Raw genomic sequence first — 20,627 nt, forward strand, 5'->3', positions numbered from 1 at the left:
TACTGCGCATACAATCCGCAGTGGATCCTGTCGCGGCAGTGAAGCGTCAGCCAATCAGAGCGAAGAAAATTTCTGTGTCTACCCTCGCTTATGGATCAAGCTGCGGCCTAGAGATGTGCAAGAGTAGGACTAATTACTGTACAAGTGCATATTTAGAAAATGTACAGTATCCGAATATAAACATAAATCAGAATTAAAAATTAACACCTACGTAGATAAAAATAAGAGAAAAAGGTGAAAATTGTGCATTGTATGCAGTTGCTGTTGCTAGCTTGTGTTTGTTCATTTTAACGTGAAATTACAGTTATTAAGATTAATTGAATTACGTTTTATCAAGCGTACACTCCCGTTTAAATAGACTTTCTAATCTTGTATACATGCAACATACGTGATCCAAATTTGCTGCCACATTTACCAATCAAACGAGAAAACATCTCCTTCATGTAAATGGAACTTTATCGTTTGGAACGTACACAGGACGCATGCGTAACCCCACCTACTGTTCATGACAAATGCAACTTTTACTTCCGGTTGAGTTTGACCTCTGTACAAGGTTTTTTGGGTTTAGCAGTATTCTTGCGTGGTGCTTCTGTTATCGTACGTCATCCGTAATTTTTCTTAGCAGCTCTTGCACTTTGCAATTCTATATCTCCCGGGGATATATTTTGTTTGTCGTATGTCCATCCAGAATCTCAACACATTCGGCAAGTATTATATTTTCTGTTCTGGAGCTGATCGTATTCTAGAAGATAGTTTTGTCAAAATGGCGACGGCGTCTTTTCCTTGCATCATAGTACGCAATCAATTAATGGTCCGCGTCGATATTCCGTTCGCTTCTCTAACATAATTGTTCTTGTTAAGAATATTATCGATCGTATGTTAATGTAAAACGAATCGTTCCTTTTTTTTTGTGCAGACCCCTTTGCAGATGCAATCAAGGGTTCAGATGATGATGTCCAAGACGGTCTCGTGCATATAAGGATTCAACAACGGAATGGTCGTAAGACCTTAACCACGGTGCAAGGCCTCTCATCTGAATATGACTTGAAGAAAATAGTGAGAGCATGTAAAAAGGTAATTATGAATTTTCCGAAACCGTGCGATACGTGTCCATTTTGACGAGTTAATCTTTTGTCAGTGTCACATACTGTGCTAAATATAGAATCGACGCAAACAGTTGCTCAGCGTAAATGTTGTTTCACAAAAGTCTACAAATATTGTATTTCGCATTATTTCGATAAATATTATTAAGTGGATTTAATATTAATATAAATAACAGTGACACATTTATCGTATTATCGAAATATAGATGACTGCTTGGATTTCACTAATTTGTCATATATTGCAATACATATCGGTGCTTATAAGATTTGTCAGTTATTTAGCTGTAAAATTGTTTCATATGTCTTTAATTTGTACAATTTTAGGTATTTTATCAATTTTAGTTTTTTATATTTTTTTTCGCTAATTAGTGAAATATTAAAAATATTTCATACTTTTTACCTTGAATTTGTTTACATTTTAATTAAATTGTAAGTATAAATTCGAGAAAGATAAGGTGTAAAATGTATTAATCTAGTGAATACTGTGGAAACATTTTTATTCTTGTTATGTCTAGGATGGACAAAACCAATGCAAATATCACCTATTCTTAGTACTCAATTTGCAGTTATCAAAAATGTAGAAATGTTTTTATAAGAAATTGTTAAATTAATTTTTCTCAAATTTTTTACATATTGTCTTCTAGTTTTTATAAGACATTGTAAATGAAGCATTTTTAGTGGTCAGTCATTTTGGTATGAGAATGATCGGAGAAAAAATTTGATAAAAACTAGAAAACGAAACTTCTCTTCATAGGAGTTTGCCTGCAATGGGACAGTAATCGAGCACCCGGAGTACGGGGAGGTGTTGCAGCTGCAGGGGGACCAGCGAGAAAATATATGCCAATGGTTAACAAAGTCAGGTCTGGCTAAACCTGACCAACTCAAAGTCCATGGTTTTTAACCAGCAAACACCCATGCCACTATCTAAGAACACACCACCATCATCAACACCTTATCATCTTAAATTATCTGTATCAGTCACTAATACTTGTTGATATTTCGTGAGATATCCTATTATATACACATATATATTTCAATAAAAAATATATAACAGTAACGATATAGGCACAATATTCTAATCAGACATTTGTAAGCTTGTAGGAAGCAATATTTTACAGCCTTATGTTAGGTAATCCACTAAACTCATCACGTTTAAAGTAGTAGCGATAACTAACTAGTAATTTGAGAAAATACATATACAAGGGATAGATACAAATAGTAACGGATGGCTCTTCTTTTTGGAATTAGGTAGTATGTATCTCGGCGCTATAGATGTATTCAGAGAAAGATAAAAAAAGAATTGTTTTAGGCTGCAGATTGGCTTACTGTGTGTAATGACGAATGCTTTGTTTTTTTTTTTTTAATATATACACTAAGGGTAACAGACATGATTTTATATTGTCATCTCCAAGTTTTGTGCCTTTGATTCCGCATTGATTGTATTATTTATTGAAATGATCATCTTTTATTGTAACGGATTTTGTAGGGAGAATTGCCAATTTTTTCCTTTTTAATACAGTATTGACAAAGCGAGAATTGTTTCCAATAAAAATGTGGCTGTTCTAAATAAATAAATAAATGGTAATTCACCAATTGTATGACTTTTAATTTACAACGTTCCCTTCTTGAAATGGTAATGTCAGTACAAAGATATTATCTACTTAAAACATAATTGATTACGGAATAAATATTAAACTTAAATAGAAAACTTATCCACTGTAAGTTTTATGTAATTTGTTACATATTTTCTATTACTACAAATAAGCTGTTAATGATAACTTTTGTTATAGAATAAGAAATTAATTAAACCGAAATTCGCTCTGGGAAAAATAGTATAAAATTTTCCTCAAACCCAGCAAAAGTGGATAAATGAATGAAGTGTTCTAAAAATTTGTGAATCACATCTATCTTATTCCAAGTTTTGTCATTTTTCTCTCTAATTCTACTCTATAGTTTTTTACATAGAGAATTATTAGTTCACAGTAGATATAAAATAATAGCAGATTGCGTGGTTGATAACAAATTATTTTTGATATTAATCAAAATTACATCTGATGTTTCTCCAAAAATTCCAATCTTTTGTTAAAGCTGATCTATTATTGTTGAGTCTTCTAGCATTTATATTGCTTGCACATGCAATTGAATAGACAAAAAAAGAAGTCAGAGAATCATCTATTTCTCCCATTGCCTGCTTCCTAAAAAATTTTCAGATAAGCTTTAGCCACCACATATTTTCTGATTCGGTGAACACCTCGGAATGATGGCTCTGGCATTTTATGGTTTGTTTGCTTTTTGTGACTGCGATATCTGAAATTTCTGCCACACCCTTCTCATTCAATTGTAATTTAATTCTGAAGTAGTAATTTTCAAAATTTGTGCCCTTTTTTAAATCGAGACAACGTGGTATATATAACCTTCGGTTGACATTTTATATTTATCTTTCTGGTTCCATTATTTACATGATACTGAAACAAACTGGACTTATAACCTTTTACATTTTTTATTTATTAGTAATATATATAGGAATATGATACATATGTACATGCACACATACATGTATATATATATGTACGCATCACTTGCATACGTCCTTATATACAGTCATATGTTACATATATACAATATATATTGTATATATATATTACACTACATACAATATCTTTGGAATATTATGTTTATGTATGTACCCCGAACGTAGTGATCGGCTGACGCAACAATGTGAACAAAAAAAAGGCGCGGCGCACACCAGCGCCAATTACTAGCATACATACTATGTACTTTCAAATAAATACTACATACGTATTTATACTAATTTCCTATGCCAATTCGATTATCCATTTTATAATATGATATGTTATACTGTAGCATACACAACTAAATGTTTTTGCAAGAGTGACATAGAATTTGATTGATTCATATTCGTGCATGTGCACTTTTACATATGTACGTACACGCAGCTTCGAATATGTACATTTTTTTGTACATATGTACAATATATACGTTTCATAAATTTAATACTTTTACATTCAGAAAATGATTGTGGATAATAAGTAATGTCGTTAGAACGGTTAAATAGGACCGACCGTAAAATAATATACCCTGTACTTCATTCTGATTTTGTTTCACAAAAGTGAAGAATAATCCTGGACAATGCAGAAACCTTCAAATTTAGCGGGTCAGAGTTGCGCGAACCCGCCGCTAGATCTCGCTTCTGTCGGGCTACATTACCTCCAACCCATAATGCATTGAGCTACGGCATGTGCCTTTCTGTGTCGGCCATTTTGTAGTTTCCTTGAGAAATTGTGTTGAGTTGATTCATCTTCTCGGTAAGAATTTTATAAAATTCTAAAACGGCGCGAATCACATTGATCCAAATGATGTAGAGGATTGAGGGCAGATGCTTATGGCTAACTATTCATAGCTTGAGAACGAGGAATAAGGTTGCGTTTTTTGCGCACAACCGTGTGCGCTCACGGTACTTACACCCGAAGAACGAGCCAGTAAACGAAGCTGCCGAGAACACCTATTGATAAAGGCACATGGAATCCGGGATTGTTTCGGGATGAATGGTGATTTCGGTAACGATATACGATACGCATAAGTGTACTGTCCAAGTGGTTGTCACCATATCTGCGTGCGTGAACGTGTTGGCCCGGCCAACGTCTCGCTCTATATTTGGCTAATCGCATCCAACATATTGCATATCTTGCCTTTTCAAAATTTTTACTTTCCATGCTGTAACCTTTCCCAAAGAACTATATCAGAAGGATACAATGTGACGTTTAAGTGTGAATGCTTGACGATTACACATTGATTCTGAACGAGAGCAAATCTTAGCATGTGGCACGGTTTGTACGATCAACATTCTATTTTGACTTCAATCAGAGTCAATGGAACATTTCATTTTTCATTGCATATTCAAAGTTTCATTGTTCTATTGTACGCCCTTCGTTTAGATTCGAAAATTTATCGTCCAAAACTTCTAGTCCCATAATGTCGTAAAAATGTTTGAACCTTTAATTTTCATGTTTATTGTTCCCTTCATAGTCGTTATAGATATAATATAAGTTTGTATAATTTGAATACGCGTATATATATGTATTTGAGCACGCACACACGCCCGCTTGCCCGCGCGAGCGCGCGCGCGCGGGCGCATACACGCACGCATACATGTACCACGTCGTGCATACGTATTATGTGCTATTGAACATGAGTGCGCGCGCGCGCATTGTACGTGCAACACACTTACACATGCCAATTACGTATATATACGAACGCGTTCATGTATGTGTACACGAGTATATATATAGGTACTACAAATGTATTACATCAGACTGGTATGTTGCATTACATACGGTTAATCATAATTTCAAAAAGTCCCTTCACAATATGACTTTGTGTATCAAATTTTGAACCTTGTCATCATTAATAATAGATTAGTGTGTAAAATTATCCGCAAAAAGTGCACAGTCTCAAAGAAAGTTATGCCTTATTTAATGAGTGTACATATACAATAATGTAAACAAATATTTTTTCCTTTAATGTAAAGTTAAGAAAGGGCAAGAGGTCATTTCCAGAATTATTGATTTGTTTCATTGCTCATGAAATAACTTTATAATTACTTAAAGAGCAAGATCGTGTCGGTAATTGCAAGAAAATAATTTTCTAATTTCATCACAATTATGCTTCAGACAATTACTTCATGCTATTTAATGTTGTTTAATTACTTAGGTTACTGTGTATATATATATATACATATATCGCACATCGTTGAGGACATCATTCGATTTCATATGTTACATTAAGATATGGTTTAGACTTGAACATTTTATCAATAACTTGTGTAGTTATATGTTACATGTGGTAACATGTAAGTACAATCTATAATGGATTGTTGGTGGTATTCATGGGATATGTTACCATCTTGAGTTACTATCTTATTCAATATACTTTTTATTTTCGATAGGGTACGTGTACATGAATGGGGACATTGGGAAGCTCCAACCAGGGGCGGTTTATCCAGCCACCCCTGAACCCTTGGGTTCAGTTGGGGGTGCAATTGGAAATACTGCAACCAATTTGGAATACAACGCCATGAACGGTGCTCCAAGCGGAACTGAATTAATATTAGAGGCAGGAGTTGGAAATTTGGAACCTTCACCACAGCATGCCATAGGTTTAGGAGGTGCTGCAGGTTACGGTCCAGTGGATGTTGCTGCTTTAGGTGATGTGCCAAATCAAACTGCTCCAATGGCTGATTTATCATCCTCTGGAATACCCTTGGAACAATTAAAACAAATGCTCTCTTCCCAACTTGAATATTACTTTTCCAGGTAATTATAATCCAATCACGATATTATATTATATTTGTGAGCAGGGATAGTGATCCTTGAATTGTCTGTCAAGGTTGAGTAACGATGATATTATCCTCTTATATTACCTACCTTTATTATTAGTCTTGATTTTGTATTATATTTCAAAAATTTGTATTATATTTCACTACAATTTATTAATACTGTAAATATTAAATGTATGTATATTACTAACATTTTGTCTTGTAATTTTGTTTGCATTCTACTTTGCTAGAATTACTGAATAAGTGAAATTCATGTTCATTATGAGTGAGCATTTATTATGAAGGTTGAATATTTGACTAAAGATATAGTATTTCACTTCATTTTCAGCAAATTAAGTAACATTAATATTAGTAAGTTGGTTTGGAAATATTCAGAATGTACACAAGTCATTGTAAAGCATGAAGTTAAGCTATAGAACAAGCATTATTGTCTAAACATAGATTTGTATTTCTTTATTTTAAATTTTCCTTTCGATACATGTACGTATTCTTTTTTTTTTTTTTGAGAAAAATGTACTATATGTATATTTACTTTTTAGAGAAAATTTAGCTAATGATACATATTTATTATCACAAATGGATAATGATCAATATGTACCAATATGGACAGTAGCAAATTTTAACCAAGTGAAGAAATTAACGAAGGATATAAAACTCATAACGGAGGTTTTAAGAGAGTCTCCTAATGTACAAGTTGATGTGGAAGGACAAAAAGTAAGACCTAATCATAAACGATGTATTGTAATTCTACGTGAAGTACCAGATAGTACTCCACTGGAAGATGTGAAGGTGAAAAATATATTATACATTATACTTCATTACTATCATCGTTATACGTCATTACTATCATATCATTGTTATCATGATTACTGGAATATCGTCTTTATCCTCGTACGATAGAGATTAGTAAAATTTTATTTCAATTTGCAGAATCTGTTCTCTGGAGAAGGGTGTCCAAGGTTTATTTCATGTGAATTTGCCCACAATAGTTCTTGGTATGTAACGTTCGAATCCGATGAAGATGCTCAGAAGGCCTATAGGTTTTTACGTGAAGAAGTTCGGGAGTTTCAGGTAATATGATATTATCATCAAATATGTTTTCCTTTTAATCCTTTTACTGTTATATTATAAAACGTACTGAGCAAGAAGCATACGAGGATTACAGATGAAAGATTGCAGATAGACTAAACATTTCAATATTATTTTGTTCAATCTATATGAGTATCTTGCCTTGCACTATTTATATCAAGAGGCCTTTCACCTTTCAATGATTATTTACAGACGCTTTATACAATCAAAGGGTTTATGTATAAATTTTATACATAGATTGAGTCTATACTTCATGAAATAATGAATGTTAAAAACATCATTGTATCGTTAATTTTTATCGTTCTTTCTTTATATATCAGACTAATTAATTATTCATTGATCATAATAGAACAATTGTCAGATATATAGTACAATATACACAAATTAAATGATTCATGTGATATGCAAGTTATATCAGTAGTTCGTTTATGTTAATATATAATGTTAGTAAGTTATTATTTATAATTCAGGGAAAGCCAATAATGGCAAGAATCAAAGCTAAACCAATGAATAGGCTACCAATACCAGCAGTTACTGGGGTGGGTGGTATAAAAAATGGTTATAGAACTCCTCCGCCACAACCAGTTTTTGATCCAAATACCTACACAGCTGGTCAACAACGCTTCCTTTACACAAATGGCACTACTATGCCACAAACTACTATGCCGCCATATGCCAACCAAGTTCATTTATATGTAAGTAACTACTATTGTATTTTCGCTATTGTAAAATATAATTATTATATTTATATTATAAGTCGTCTAACTTCATAAATTTCATAATGTCAGTATATTTCTATTAGTATTGACCTATACAAATTTGATACATATTTTTCAAACAAGGCTAAATACTGATCATGTAAAACTTGAAATACTTGAAACATGAATAATTTTTTTACATTATTATAAATATGTAAGAGATACTTTGTTATCATAATGATTAAAAAAATGATAAACCGTACTTGTAAATTTATGCAGTGAACATAAATAACATGAAATGCGATATGTAAATGAATTTGTTCATTAAGAAAATGTCGTTTTAATAGCATATCAAATACTTGGATGTAATGTACAATAAAAAAAAAACCTTATTCTGATTATAGCACCAACCATTTTATCCTGGAATTATGCCTTGGCCACCAGCAAGTCCAGCTTATTTCGATATGTCAAGTGTTTTTACAATGAATGGTATGACACCGCATAATACATTTAAGCCACACAATACAAGATACAATCCTCGAAACAGGTACTTAATTAATACTAATAATTATTTTCAATTACATATGAATATGTAATTATTAATGAATCTATATCCTATACTATTTATTATGTCATATCATCTGAAAAAAAACTCTTACTTATTTTTGCATATGCATTTCTGAAAAAAATAAAATTCTAGTATATTTAACATACAATACTGTAGTACTATCGAAATTTTGTTTTCCAAAATGTAATTATAGATTTATGTAATACAACAGCATACAATATGCAATTACAATATTTTTTGCACTGTGAATTGCATTATCGACTAATTCATTAGTTCAATTTGATATATGTATAATACATGTTCGTACGCATATATGTGATACAGAAAGCAAAGAAATGGGTCTGACAGACCAGCTTTGATGGATGGTGGTGGCAACATAGTGTCAATGGGTCGGACCTCGCATCCACCCATAAGTGGAACACCGATATCCTTAGGAGCAACTGTTCCAACCTTTACTTCGAGCTTGCCTACAGTGAAGCCAACTTCTTCTTCCTACCAGACCGGCACAAAGTTCCATTCCTCGCATACAACCATAGTGACTGGAGAGGCTCAGTATAATAATAATCACTCCAAAGGAACACAAGAGAATGACGCTCAAACATTGGACTCTGGAGTTCAATTTCCGCGTCACCGTATGCATCGTAGGACCAAAGACCAAGAAATGTTGTCCAAGGCTAATAGTAGCCCCTTACCATCGGTCAGAGAACCTACCCCGGCCAGTAATAATAACACACAATGTAACCGAGGGGTACAATTCGATTTGGAAGCTTCTGCTTTTCCTCCTCTTCCTGGCCTAGATGCTGATCTTGCAAAATCCCATAATGCTTCAGTAGAGACTATCGGTGCCGATTGTACGCAATCGCAGAATAGGCTTTCAGATGTAGTTAAAGGTACTGCAAAATTGAAAAGCGTTAAAGAAAAAGAACCTGCAGGAACTTCGCAACAGTATCAACAACCGACAAGTAACAGCAGTAGGTCTGCGAGTCCAGGGTCAAGTGCTGGTGGTCACACTGGTTCGCTAGAAGCCCCAACTGGTTCTGGCAGTGCATCGACTACTCCCGTTACATCTACAAATACCAGCTCTAATGCTTCTGCTAGCAACAATGACTCCACAGACATCGCTCTCAGCACCATCACTCTCACTCCCCCGTCATCTCCTGATAAGTGAGTGTGCTTTCTTCTTATACCCGCGCGCGATCGCGCAAAACTCACAAACACACACACCAGACTCATTACACATACACGGAATAAGGAAAATATAATACGTATACATATAATTACACACACGTATATGTATGTGTTTGGAGACGTACATGTATGTCTGTGTAAAAGTATGCTTATAATAGAGGACATGTTTATTTTTATTGTAAAGGCTAATAGTTGTTTAATTACATTTCTAAAGTATTGCTTACTATAAATTATTGTTAAAACTCTTTAATTGCTTTTAATGATATATTTGCATATACTATGTATATATGTATAGATATACATACAGATTATATGACATGAATAAACACACGCACACGTACACAAACATCAGAATGACATGTACAGGAAATCGTATATAGCCTGAAAAAGAATGCTATGCTATGTTTGATAGTGTTGGCTGCATTATATTTGCGTGCTATGCTCTGTATGGTGGATGTGTATTAGTGAAAGTTATATAGTCCACCTATATTTTCATATCATCTATATAAGAAGGAAAGGGAAAGACATTCATGATAGTCCATTATAGTCCATTTCAATATATATTATGTTCTTTTAATATGGTATTATAGCAATATCGTTGAAAGTTTATACTAAGTTATTCATTAGCAAATAGGACAAAAGTAAAGTAATAAATTAATTAATTTGATTAAATAATACGAATTCGGAAGTATATACAACGTTTCCTCAACACTGCATTATGTTTATGAAAACTGAACAGTTACGTTTCAATTTTTCAAATATAACGAAACATCAAATATATCTCAAGCTTAAATTTTCTGTTTTTGTTTCCATCAGTGATTTCATAGCAATTTTTTATTACTTTTATTTCAAGTAATTAAATTTTAATGTTATTGCGCCGGGGAGTAATGTCCCATCATTCAACATTTTTTCATTTATTTACAAAACTTTGTACGCTGAATGAATTCAACACTATTTACAATAAATTTACAGAATTATACAATGATTGAAAAAGAGCTTGTTTTGAACGTCGCGTCTTATCGACGGTTCACGGTACTCTGTCATTGTCAACAATTATAGTTGTTAGTTAACGACAATGTAGTTAATTATACCTTTGATTCAGTACAATCATATAGACATATCTTTAAGATCGATAACGATAGTGTTACGTATCTTCAAGGTCGTAACTTTGTTCTCATTACCAAAAGAAATGGTTTCAACCAAGTCATATTTCAATTCAATACAATTTCCTCTTCCATTGGATTATTTCTTCCATGAATGAAAAGAGTTCGATGTGTGTAATGCCTATGTTGAACATTAAAAGGGATTAGCTGTACTCTCTAGACTGTACTCTCTATATATCCTTTCTGTTATTAAGTGATCTGAAATGGTCGTTTCTTTTTTTTTATAAAATTCTCTAATGGATAGAAATTGGTTTATAGAGTTTCATATGGATTGCTTCCGTCCTGAGATATGTGTTCACTATTTCTATTATCAGCTTTATCACTCTCTTTCTCCTCCACTATTGTTCTGTACATTGATATACGTTCTACTGTTTCTAATATATCTTCGAAATGTTTCATTGTTGCCTTGCTAGTAAGAAACAATTCCATAAGTTTATTAGAATCCTCGATAAAACCGGTTTTCAGGTTAGTAAGAATATCCAGATATTTTTCTGTAGCATCTAATCTGGATTTCTCTATAATTCCACTCGGTATTTTCCTTCTGAAGTATTCTCTGCAGAAGTTGACATACTCCGATAATCAGTGTTGCATCGTTCCAAATAGTTGGATAATTATAGATATAATTTGCTCTATCTCAAAGTCTAATTTCCGACTGGGATGTTCTTTATGAAGTTTAATTACTTCCAATTTTTTTTTAAAATTTTCTAGTTACCTATTGCATATCCATTGTGATGAATCAAGCAGTCCAGCCAAATGTTATTAATTCTAAAGATGTGCCTATAAAGGTACATCAATCATAAGTCATGCTGAATCGAAGGCATAACTGATTACATTGTTATCAATAAACGACTATTGTTGTTGATAACGATAGAACATCCGATAATTGCTACTCAATTCGTAACAATATTTTCTTTTTAAATGTATAAATTGTCCTATTATTACTATTATTATTATTATTATGATTATTATTATGATTATTATTATTATCATCACCATCATCATAATCGTCATCATCATTAATACTGTTATTATTACAATTACTACTAATATTACTACTACCACTACTATTACTACTGCTATTACTACCACTACTATTACTACTACTACTACTACTACTACCACCACTACTACTACTACTACTACTACTACTACTACTACTACTACTACTACTACTACTACTACTACTACTACTACTACTACTATTACTACTACTACTATTACTACTACTACTACTACTACTACTACTACTACTACTACTACTACTACTACTACTACTACTACTACTACTACTACTACTGCTACTACTGCTACTACTGCTACTATTACAACAACAACTACTACTACTACTACTATTACTATCCTTCTTATAATTATTGTTATAATTTTATTATTATTACTATTACTACTATTATTACTATTATTATTATCATCATTACTATTATGCTTTCCCTTTCTCAATCATATTATACTCATATATAGTGCAGTAACAAATAGGTGTAAGTTTCCTAAATTTATCAATTATTTTATTATCCATGGTGGTTAATTTTGTAGGTGTGCTCAGTTGTTCTAATTTGCCATTTATTTCTATTCATTGATATACGTCTTCTTTTCCATCGAGTGACAAATTATCTAATTATGTTATTTGGAATGCCTCGCTAATACAGTTCTTTCATTAAAGAACAGATTCTTTAAATAAGAGCTGGTGCTCCACTCGATGAAAGAGCAAACATTAAAGCATAATATGCTCAAATCGAGGTATTCATTTAATACTAAGTAGAAGCTTTTTACCATTTTCTCATGGTGATTAATCTAAAAAATATGATATAGTGTTTCAATGTGTATGTATGCAAGAATGTATGCAGTACTCTGAGGTAGCACAATTTATAATATTTCTTGCCTGTATTATTGCGGCAAATGAACAATACATATGAATTAATCTATTTTATTCAGGGTTCTTTAATATATGATTTTATTATTATTATTATTATTATTATTTTATTATTATTATTATTATTTTGCTACTGTCATCATTGTCATTATTCGTCATTGCCATTGTCAACATTCTTAATATTATTATTGCTATTTTAGCTACTAACACAATTATGATCATCACTATTTCTTGCATTATAATTATTGCTAAAATTATAATCATTGTTCATATAATTTTTACAAAAATTTCCATTATTGTTTGTATCTTTATTAGTGTCGACATTTTTGTGTTAATTTGTCATGTTAATGTTTCTCTTCGTGATAATTAGTATCTGTTATTAATATAAAAATAATACTGTTACATTAACAGTCCATCATTATTATTGTTATCGGTTATTATTACTATTATTACTATCACAATTGGTAGTGTCAATATTTCTACTGTCATTTTTGCTGCTATTACAATATCTAATCATATTTTAATATATCATCTATCCTCGACTATCATAACATTATTATCATAGTCATCATTGATACTATTGTTGCTATTACTAATATTACTATTGTTGTTATTACAAATTCTGTTGTTGCTACTGCTACCGCTTTTATTACTATCGCTATTGTTACTGATACGGATTCTAATACTTTATTTATTATTATTATTATCATCATCATTTTTTGTGGTTTTTGCCATCACAATAGTCATGAAATCATCGTCATTATCATCACTACTATATCATCAACATCATTGTCACTATCATGATTACTATACTATTATTATTACTACTACTACTACTATTATTATTATTATTATTATTATTATTATTATTATCTATTATTATAATATTACGTTATGTTATGCTATATTATATTATATTACAATTATTAATTGTTCATTTTCAAGTTACTCTTAAAGGCATTTCAATTAAATTCTTAATTTTTAATATAAAATTAAGTTGTAATTTTTGGCACACGAGTATAATAAAAAGCATGATTCATTATTAATGGATGACTATAGATTAATTGTCAGTGAAAGTAAATAAAAGATGTGTATACTGGTTTGTTAAATAAGTGTTGCAATCTTGCAAGACCCATTCCCTTGACTATGTAGTGTTTTTTTGAATGAAAACGTACACGATAGTTATTATATTATATTTGTGCATGATATTATAAGGTGCACAGTCGTAATTATTTAATATGTATTGAATATATGTCTATTATACTTATGCACGTTCAGGTTTAGTCCTTTATTATTGAAATGCACCGCTGACAGATCTGTAAAGACTGACGATACAAACATGGTGAATGGAGTGGACGAAGCTGTTTCAAATGCACATGCAGGGGAAGACTCAGAACAAGTGACTAGGTGCCTACTGCCTGTAATATCCCTAAGTAATGCCCCTACTGCCTCACATAATTCCCAGTCGCAAGTGGGAGTGACATCTACCTTTCCTCTCGTAAGTGTATTATTTTTTTTATTGTCATACCATGTTTTTTTCTTTTTTTTTCTTAAAATTCAGTTTACAATTTTGATTTAATTATTCTTTGTTGTAAAGACGGATAGTAGTGAAAACAAAAAACATAAATCGTGATTTAATTCATATTTGATGTATTAGTGTGTATTAGCGTTGCTACCTTATTGTTTCATCAATTTTTTTCTGTATTAGGATCTTACGAGGCCAAGCTATGCCCAAGTAGCACAACACTGTCGTGAACTACCTTGTACAAAACATAAGACGGATGAAAGGGATGGAAATGTATAAATCAATATGTGAGTAATCATATTTGGCAGTGATTCGTATTATTTGAAAAAAGTGATGCAACTAATTATAAAGTTAAAATGTAGTGAAATAAGCGCCTTTACAGATACTACCGCAATGATTTTCAATATTTAGCTGTTATTCTTCATCTGGATTGTATGGATTATATACCACTGCTTTTATCCTACACTGGATATAGTGGGTATGAAGAAAACTTTTTACATTGTACAGTGACTTCGCCTACAATGAATGTGGTATCGATTAACTATGAATCATAAAAGATTATTTGAAGAAACTCTAATTCGCCACATATATTTTAAAAATACGTTTGCTGGCAGGATAATACATTGTCTAGAAGAGTATTGTTATTGCTTTGGTTCTGTGATTTTGGAGGTACATATTTGTTAGCTTGTAAAAATGTTAAACTAAGGTATTAATCTTTTAATTCCTTTCTCCTCTCCCCTTTCATAGCACAGGGCCGTAACTGGGAAATGTTTATCTTTGTGCCAAAACCTTGCTATGTGCGTACAGCTTAATGAATGTTCAGAGTGCAACGAAACTTATTCTCAAACAGAACGATAATTACAAAAAAGAAAAAGAAAAAAAACAATGTAATTTCCAAAAGAGATAAATGATAAGGATATTTAAAGAGAATTATTTCTGTTTTCTAATAATTTTCCATGTTTTATTTGAACTATTTCTAAGCAAGTTTTGCATACTTTCCAGAATATTAATGACAATTATAATTAGTGATTTAAAAATGAATCTTCAAATGAAATAGTGCCATGTCTAAATTGTTTCGTTTCCTATGCAAATGTAAACAATCAAAAGGAAGGACAAGCTTAAAAGAATGCATAAAACACATGCGAGTTTAAAATTTTGTTTTGCTCTCACTTTATTATTTTCCACAATTAACTGTATTAGTTTTCTTAAATGCTACAAACGTAGAAATCTTTAGATATACATGGCCGTATATCTCAGGATTCACTTACTATACTCAAAAATAAATTGAAACATGTTATGTTTCAGTTGCATCATAATTACAGTTAATTATCCAAGGTTGAGATACTTGTTACACGTGATGGTCTCATATTGTAATATCATTTGGTGTATTACAGCGAATTAGAAGAAAGATGTTGGTTTGTTATATTTTCTTTACTACATTTCATGCGTCTGCAATAATTAGTATTTTCGATAGTACCATTTTTTTCAGAGCTTCTTTGCAAAATTACAAAGAACATTAAAATGTATGTAATGAAAAAAAAGGTATTTAATTACTCTGCAGTTATATCATAATTATTATATTGTAAGATAAAAGCATAAAATTGATATATTTGTACATGAAATTATCGATAGTTGATAAGACTTGCATAAAGTAATATGATTCATACAGTACAGAAAACGATATAACAGAGGAAGCTTATATAATACACTAGTACCACTCTGAAAATATAACATTCCATGTTGCCTCAAGTACATTCTAGTGTCTACTAGAAGCTTTAAAATTTGTATTCCAAGCGAATGAGAAATAATAATAATAATAATAATAATAATAATACACTACTTGTTGTTATTGATATTCTGGAAACGATATCTATATAGATTTTAATTTTGTGTTCACCTTAAAAGGGAGAAGAAAAAAAAAGGTACATTGTTACTACGTTTAGGCACCTATTTACGGCACTGACTTTTCTTTTTAATGATACTGTTATATGAGATAACATACGATTTAGAATTATGCTTTGGCAAGTAATATAAGAGTTGTCAGAAGTGTATGGTCTTTGAGCACACATTTAAGTGCCTCAAAATGTTGTGTATATTACAGGAGCTTGGCTTTAGATGTTATACAATTATATGTACCTATACATTATAGCAAAGAAACGCATATGATATATTTGTTACTGATATGCGTACAGAAATCGAAATAATGGATATTTAAAAAAAAAAAAAAGAAAACCAATCTCCTGAACTATAAAATGATTACCAACGTGTATAATTATACTTTACATTTATGATACTGCCTTTTAATTTTTTATATCTGAAACGATTAGCGCCGTTGAATATAATGAAAAAATTTATTATCAGCTGTAAATGCATTAAGATATTATTTCAGTTTGAAATCGTGGTGCTGTAAACACTTTGCTCTAGGCTCATTCTTGTAGCACAACTTACATTTATTATATCTCGATATCCTTAAAAAATCTGGTGTAATACAGTTAAATACATCGAGAAACAAGTATGATATATTTAATATCTACACATAAATTTATCTTTTTATTGGTAAATTCGTTCGTTACAAAAAAACATTATTAAACTTAACATTCTTTGGTACATTTAATACTTACTAAACTTATTTGTTTATCGTTCCTCTGGTTCCTTTTTTTTTAGAATTTGTGCTTTATTTTAAAAAGAGTTTACACGTGCATACAATATTTTAACAGATTTCAAGAATGCATATTTAGAAATATAAATGAGAGATGATTCGTTTCATTAATAAAAAAAAAAAATTTAACAAAGATATTTAGTGCATCGCAGAGATATTAATTTTATAAGTATTTAGAAATTTCTGTTCTTTTTCTCATTAATTTGTAAGATTAAAGATTAATTTATATTTGTTTAATCGATATGAAACTTTGCCTTTTTCATAATAAAGGTGGTGCGTCATAAATTATCAGACATGTGCACACTATTTTTGTCCAAAGTAATGTCCATCTTTTCATTGTATGTGCATTATTAAAACTAGAAGAGTAGACAAACTTAGAAATACTTTGTAATTAAACGATACGCTAATTTATTGAATAATTTCTTTAGTTCGTACATATAATGCACATTCGCGAGAATTTACCGATAAAAAGATCATTATAAATACAAAAAATACGTATGTACTAAAAAAAGAATTGGATAAGAATTAATACTTCTCGATTATAGAATTTTAGAAAACGTAAACATGTTAAAGTGATTTGTCTTACTTTATGCGTTACCCCCCCATAAATTATGTATAGCTAATTATGTGTATGCTTTGAATATTTGTTTTAATTACCGCTACGAATTATATGTAAAAAATTTGAAAGTTGATTCCTCTCTATACATTGTCTAAACTAAATGTATGGAACTTAATGTAAGAAACGTTAAACTGTTGGTATATCATATACCTGTACGATACAGAGTGAGAAACAGACACACCAATACCTTGGATCTTAACGATCGCTTTGTCTTGTCAGGAAGCATTAATTGTTTACGATAACTGAGTGAAAGTATCTGAAACTTTTGTTTTTAAAAGTGTAAAAGGAGCAACACAGTAATCTTTTAAACATGAAAAAAGAGTTAAGGAAGACAGTAAAAAAGAGCTTTACACTGACAATGTAGTTTAATTAATATATATCTATATATATATATATATATATAATTATTTCATGTAAAAAGAAATAAGAGTAAAAATAGTTTCAATGGTCCAGGGTAAGGGTGGCATACTGGGTTAAAATTGTGATTGGAATGTATGGAAAAGGTATATTAGGACTCCGTTCTTTTTTGATAATCCTGTCACAAAATCGTGGCTGATAAACTTACGTTAACTCATTCATCTGAATAAACTGTGATTAGATTGAAGTCCAACAGAAATACAATGTATAATGTACTCCGTTTCATAGGCTGCAGGCCTAGAAAGTCTGATTTTTTAACTACTATGAGAACTTGTGTATTATAATATGATCTACGACGTTTGTTTATTACTATGTAAAGTGACAAATTTCAAAATTAAACATTAATTACTGTTATTGGTTTTGCTTTTACTTTAGAACTTTTAATCTCATATTATATTGTTAATAAAATGCAACATGTACATTTTCTGTTCGTTGAAGGAAAATTAAACGAAACTGTACAGTTATAGCTTAGATGGAACATGGCCTAGCATTGTGAATAAATATAGAGAAAACTGATGTATTCTCGTAAATGTAGTGACGATTAATGAATCCGCATAGAAATGGGATAAAAAAGAAAAATGTATCCCTGCATGTAATTTTTAATTCAGGGCATAAAGAAACTGCCAATATCTTTAATACAAGAGACTGACAGTATCTTTACACAAGATGCAGATTCGATTCAAATCACAACTCTGTTTACGCAAATGACAAATATATTTCTTTGACGACACTCAAAACGATATGTTACGAGGAATGAAATCGAATTATTTTATACTTCTTCAATCAAATACCATTAACACTTCGGATCGTTTATCATTTAAATGACTTACAAGGACATCAACCATTACCTCGCTGTAGCATTACTTATTTTCTAGTCAATTTGATGAACTTCGAAGACACACACCGATACTTTATTTCTGATCCTTAAAACAGAGTAGTTGCAGAGAAAGGTTGAAAAATTAATATCATTTTGAAAAAACATGATATCGAGAACAGATTATAATGTACTTTTAGTCTTCCCTCTTGTTACTTCGAATTTACACGTAATAAGTAAAATTAACTGTGTTGTTGTTTCAACTCTTTTTATTTTATTTTTATTACAAAGTGACAGTAAATATCACAAAGTATAATAACATTGTTACTGGATTCAATTTCATTTGGTCAAAAGTTACGAAACATCAATTTTTTTATACTTGACATTATTAATTCATTTATAATTAATGTATTTTTATGTTAGTTAATTTACGATGAAACAACGTTTATCAAAAAAAAAAAGAAAAAAACATTAAATATAATACTTTAATATAGAAACAAAATAGAAAAACTTCCACGTTATTGTTCATTCTTTCATCAAACTTCAATTATTCACAAGGCATTTGGTTTCGATGAACATTATCAAAAAAATTATTCGCGGACATTTCTTAAAAAAAATTTTCATTATTTTTACGTTGAATATCGTACAGCTCAAAACATTTTCGTATGATTTGAAATGAAAAGCACAAAACGATCTTTCAATAGAATAACAAATGTCTCCAAGAAATCCTTATGTTATATAAGATTATTTCGAACGTTCAACATATTCTCGTAGAATTTTTTCATTTTCATTCGAACATTTGTAAATGCTGCGGGGTGACCACGTTTCCGGACGAACATGAAGCAAATTACTCTAGATAACAAACGAAAGTAATATCATTTTGAACGTCTTATATTGTTTCGTCTGTTTGTGCACAAAATTGAAAGCTCTATTGAAACGGTGACACAAACGCATTGTTATGTATATTTATAAACGTAATTTTTACGAACGAACATTCCTGATTAAATTTTGATTCATCATATTTAAGTCCTGCGTGATTTCGCGCGACATATATTTACAAAACGCGATTAAACGGTACGTCATATGTCTACGTTCGATGAAGAATTACAACATGTAAATAAGATTTATTTATAGTAATGGGCACTGGACTACAATGTCGAAATCGAATGTTTCCAAAGATGCATAGAAGAAAAATTGTAATTCTAAAATATACGTCCTCGGTTGCACATTGTAAATATTCAATGTCTTCTAAAAACAGGCGCTGTTACGTCGTTAAAAAAAAAAACAAAAAAAAACAAAGAAAAAACATGTTTCCTCGCAACAGTAAGAGAGTAATTCAATTTATCTTTCGACGGTGTCATACGCGCGATTTCACAGAATATCTTATGTTTAGAATTTATAATGCAACACATCGAATTGTAACATGTGTACATTATTTAAAAAAACCCGTGCGAAAACACGAAAATTAATGAAAAACCAAGTGATACATCGCGTTGTACGCGTTAACTACACACCAAAAAAACAAACAAACAAATTGTAT

The 20,627-nt window shown here is 31.0% G+C and overlaps 2 protein-coding genes and 1 long non-coding RNA gene across 13 annotated transcripts; 2 read left to right on the forward strand and 1 right to left on the reverse strand.

Moving 5' to 3' along the window:
• The first annotated feature begins 531 nt into the window (after window positions 1–531).
• On the forward strand, window positions 532–2,697 carry eIF1 (eukaryotic translation initiation factor eIF1). Its single transcript, XM_033467906.2, has 3 exons — window positions 532–704; window positions 917–1,074; window positions 1,858–2,697. The coding sequence occupies exons 1-3, from the start codon at window positions 677–679 to the stop codon at window positions 2,002–2,004; spliced, it is 333 nt and encodes a 110-aa protein (XP_033323797.1). The 5' UTR covers window positions 532–676; the 3' UTR covers window positions 2,005–2,697.
• Window positions 2,698–3,115: 418 nt separating this feature from the next.
• On the reverse strand, window positions 3,116–4,184 carry LOC117219044 (uncharacterized). The gene is made up of 2 exons (XR_004489934.2): window positions 3,658–4,184; window positions 3,116–3,568 (listed from the first exon to the last, which is right to left on the reverse strand). It is a non-coding gene; the product is annotated as an uncharacterized LOC117219044 (long non-coding RNA).
• Window positions 4,185–4,331: 147 nt separating this feature from the next.
• Larp4B (La-related protein 4B) lies at window positions 4,332–18,627 on the forward strand. Of its 11 annotated transcripts, none has more exons than XM_076528106.1 (11): window positions 4,351–4,429; window positions 4,525–4,681; window positions 6,070–6,436; window positions 6,999–7,248; window positions 7,390–7,530; window positions 8,019–8,243; window positions 8,651–8,793; window positions 9,139–9,978; window positions 14,332–14,551; window positions 14,762–14,865; window positions 14,961–18,627. In XM_076528106.1, exons 2-10 carry the CDS (start codon window positions 4,666–4,668, stop codon window positions 14,855–14,857), a joined length of 2,298 nt encoding a protein of 765 aa, XP_076384221.1. In that variant the 5' UTR covers window positions 4,351–4,429; window positions 4,525–4,665; the 3' UTR covers window positions 14,858–14,865; window positions 14,961–18,627. The 11 variants fall into 11 exon arrangements, 10 of the variants coding, with proteins under 10 accessions (XP_076384224.1, XP_076384221.1, XP_076384220.1 ...); XR_013036117.1 differs by lacking the exons at window positions 4,351–4,429; window positions 4,525–4,681 and adding an exon at window positions 5,940–5,973 and having other exon boundaries at window positions 14,961–15,247; window positions 15,326–18,627; XM_076528109.1 differs by lacking the exon at window positions 4,525–4,681 and having other exon boundaries at window positions 4,332–4,429.
• Window positions 18,628–20,627: the final 2,000 nt, after the last annotated feature.

Source organism: Megalopta genalis, unplaced genomic scaffold (genome assembly GCF_051020955.1).
Source record: "Megalopta genalis isolate 19385.01 unplaced genomic scaffold, iyMegGena1_principal scaffold0100, whole genome shotgun sequence".
NCBI lineage: Eukaryota > Metazoa > Arthropoda > Insecta > Hymenoptera > Halictidae > Megalopta > Megalopta genalis.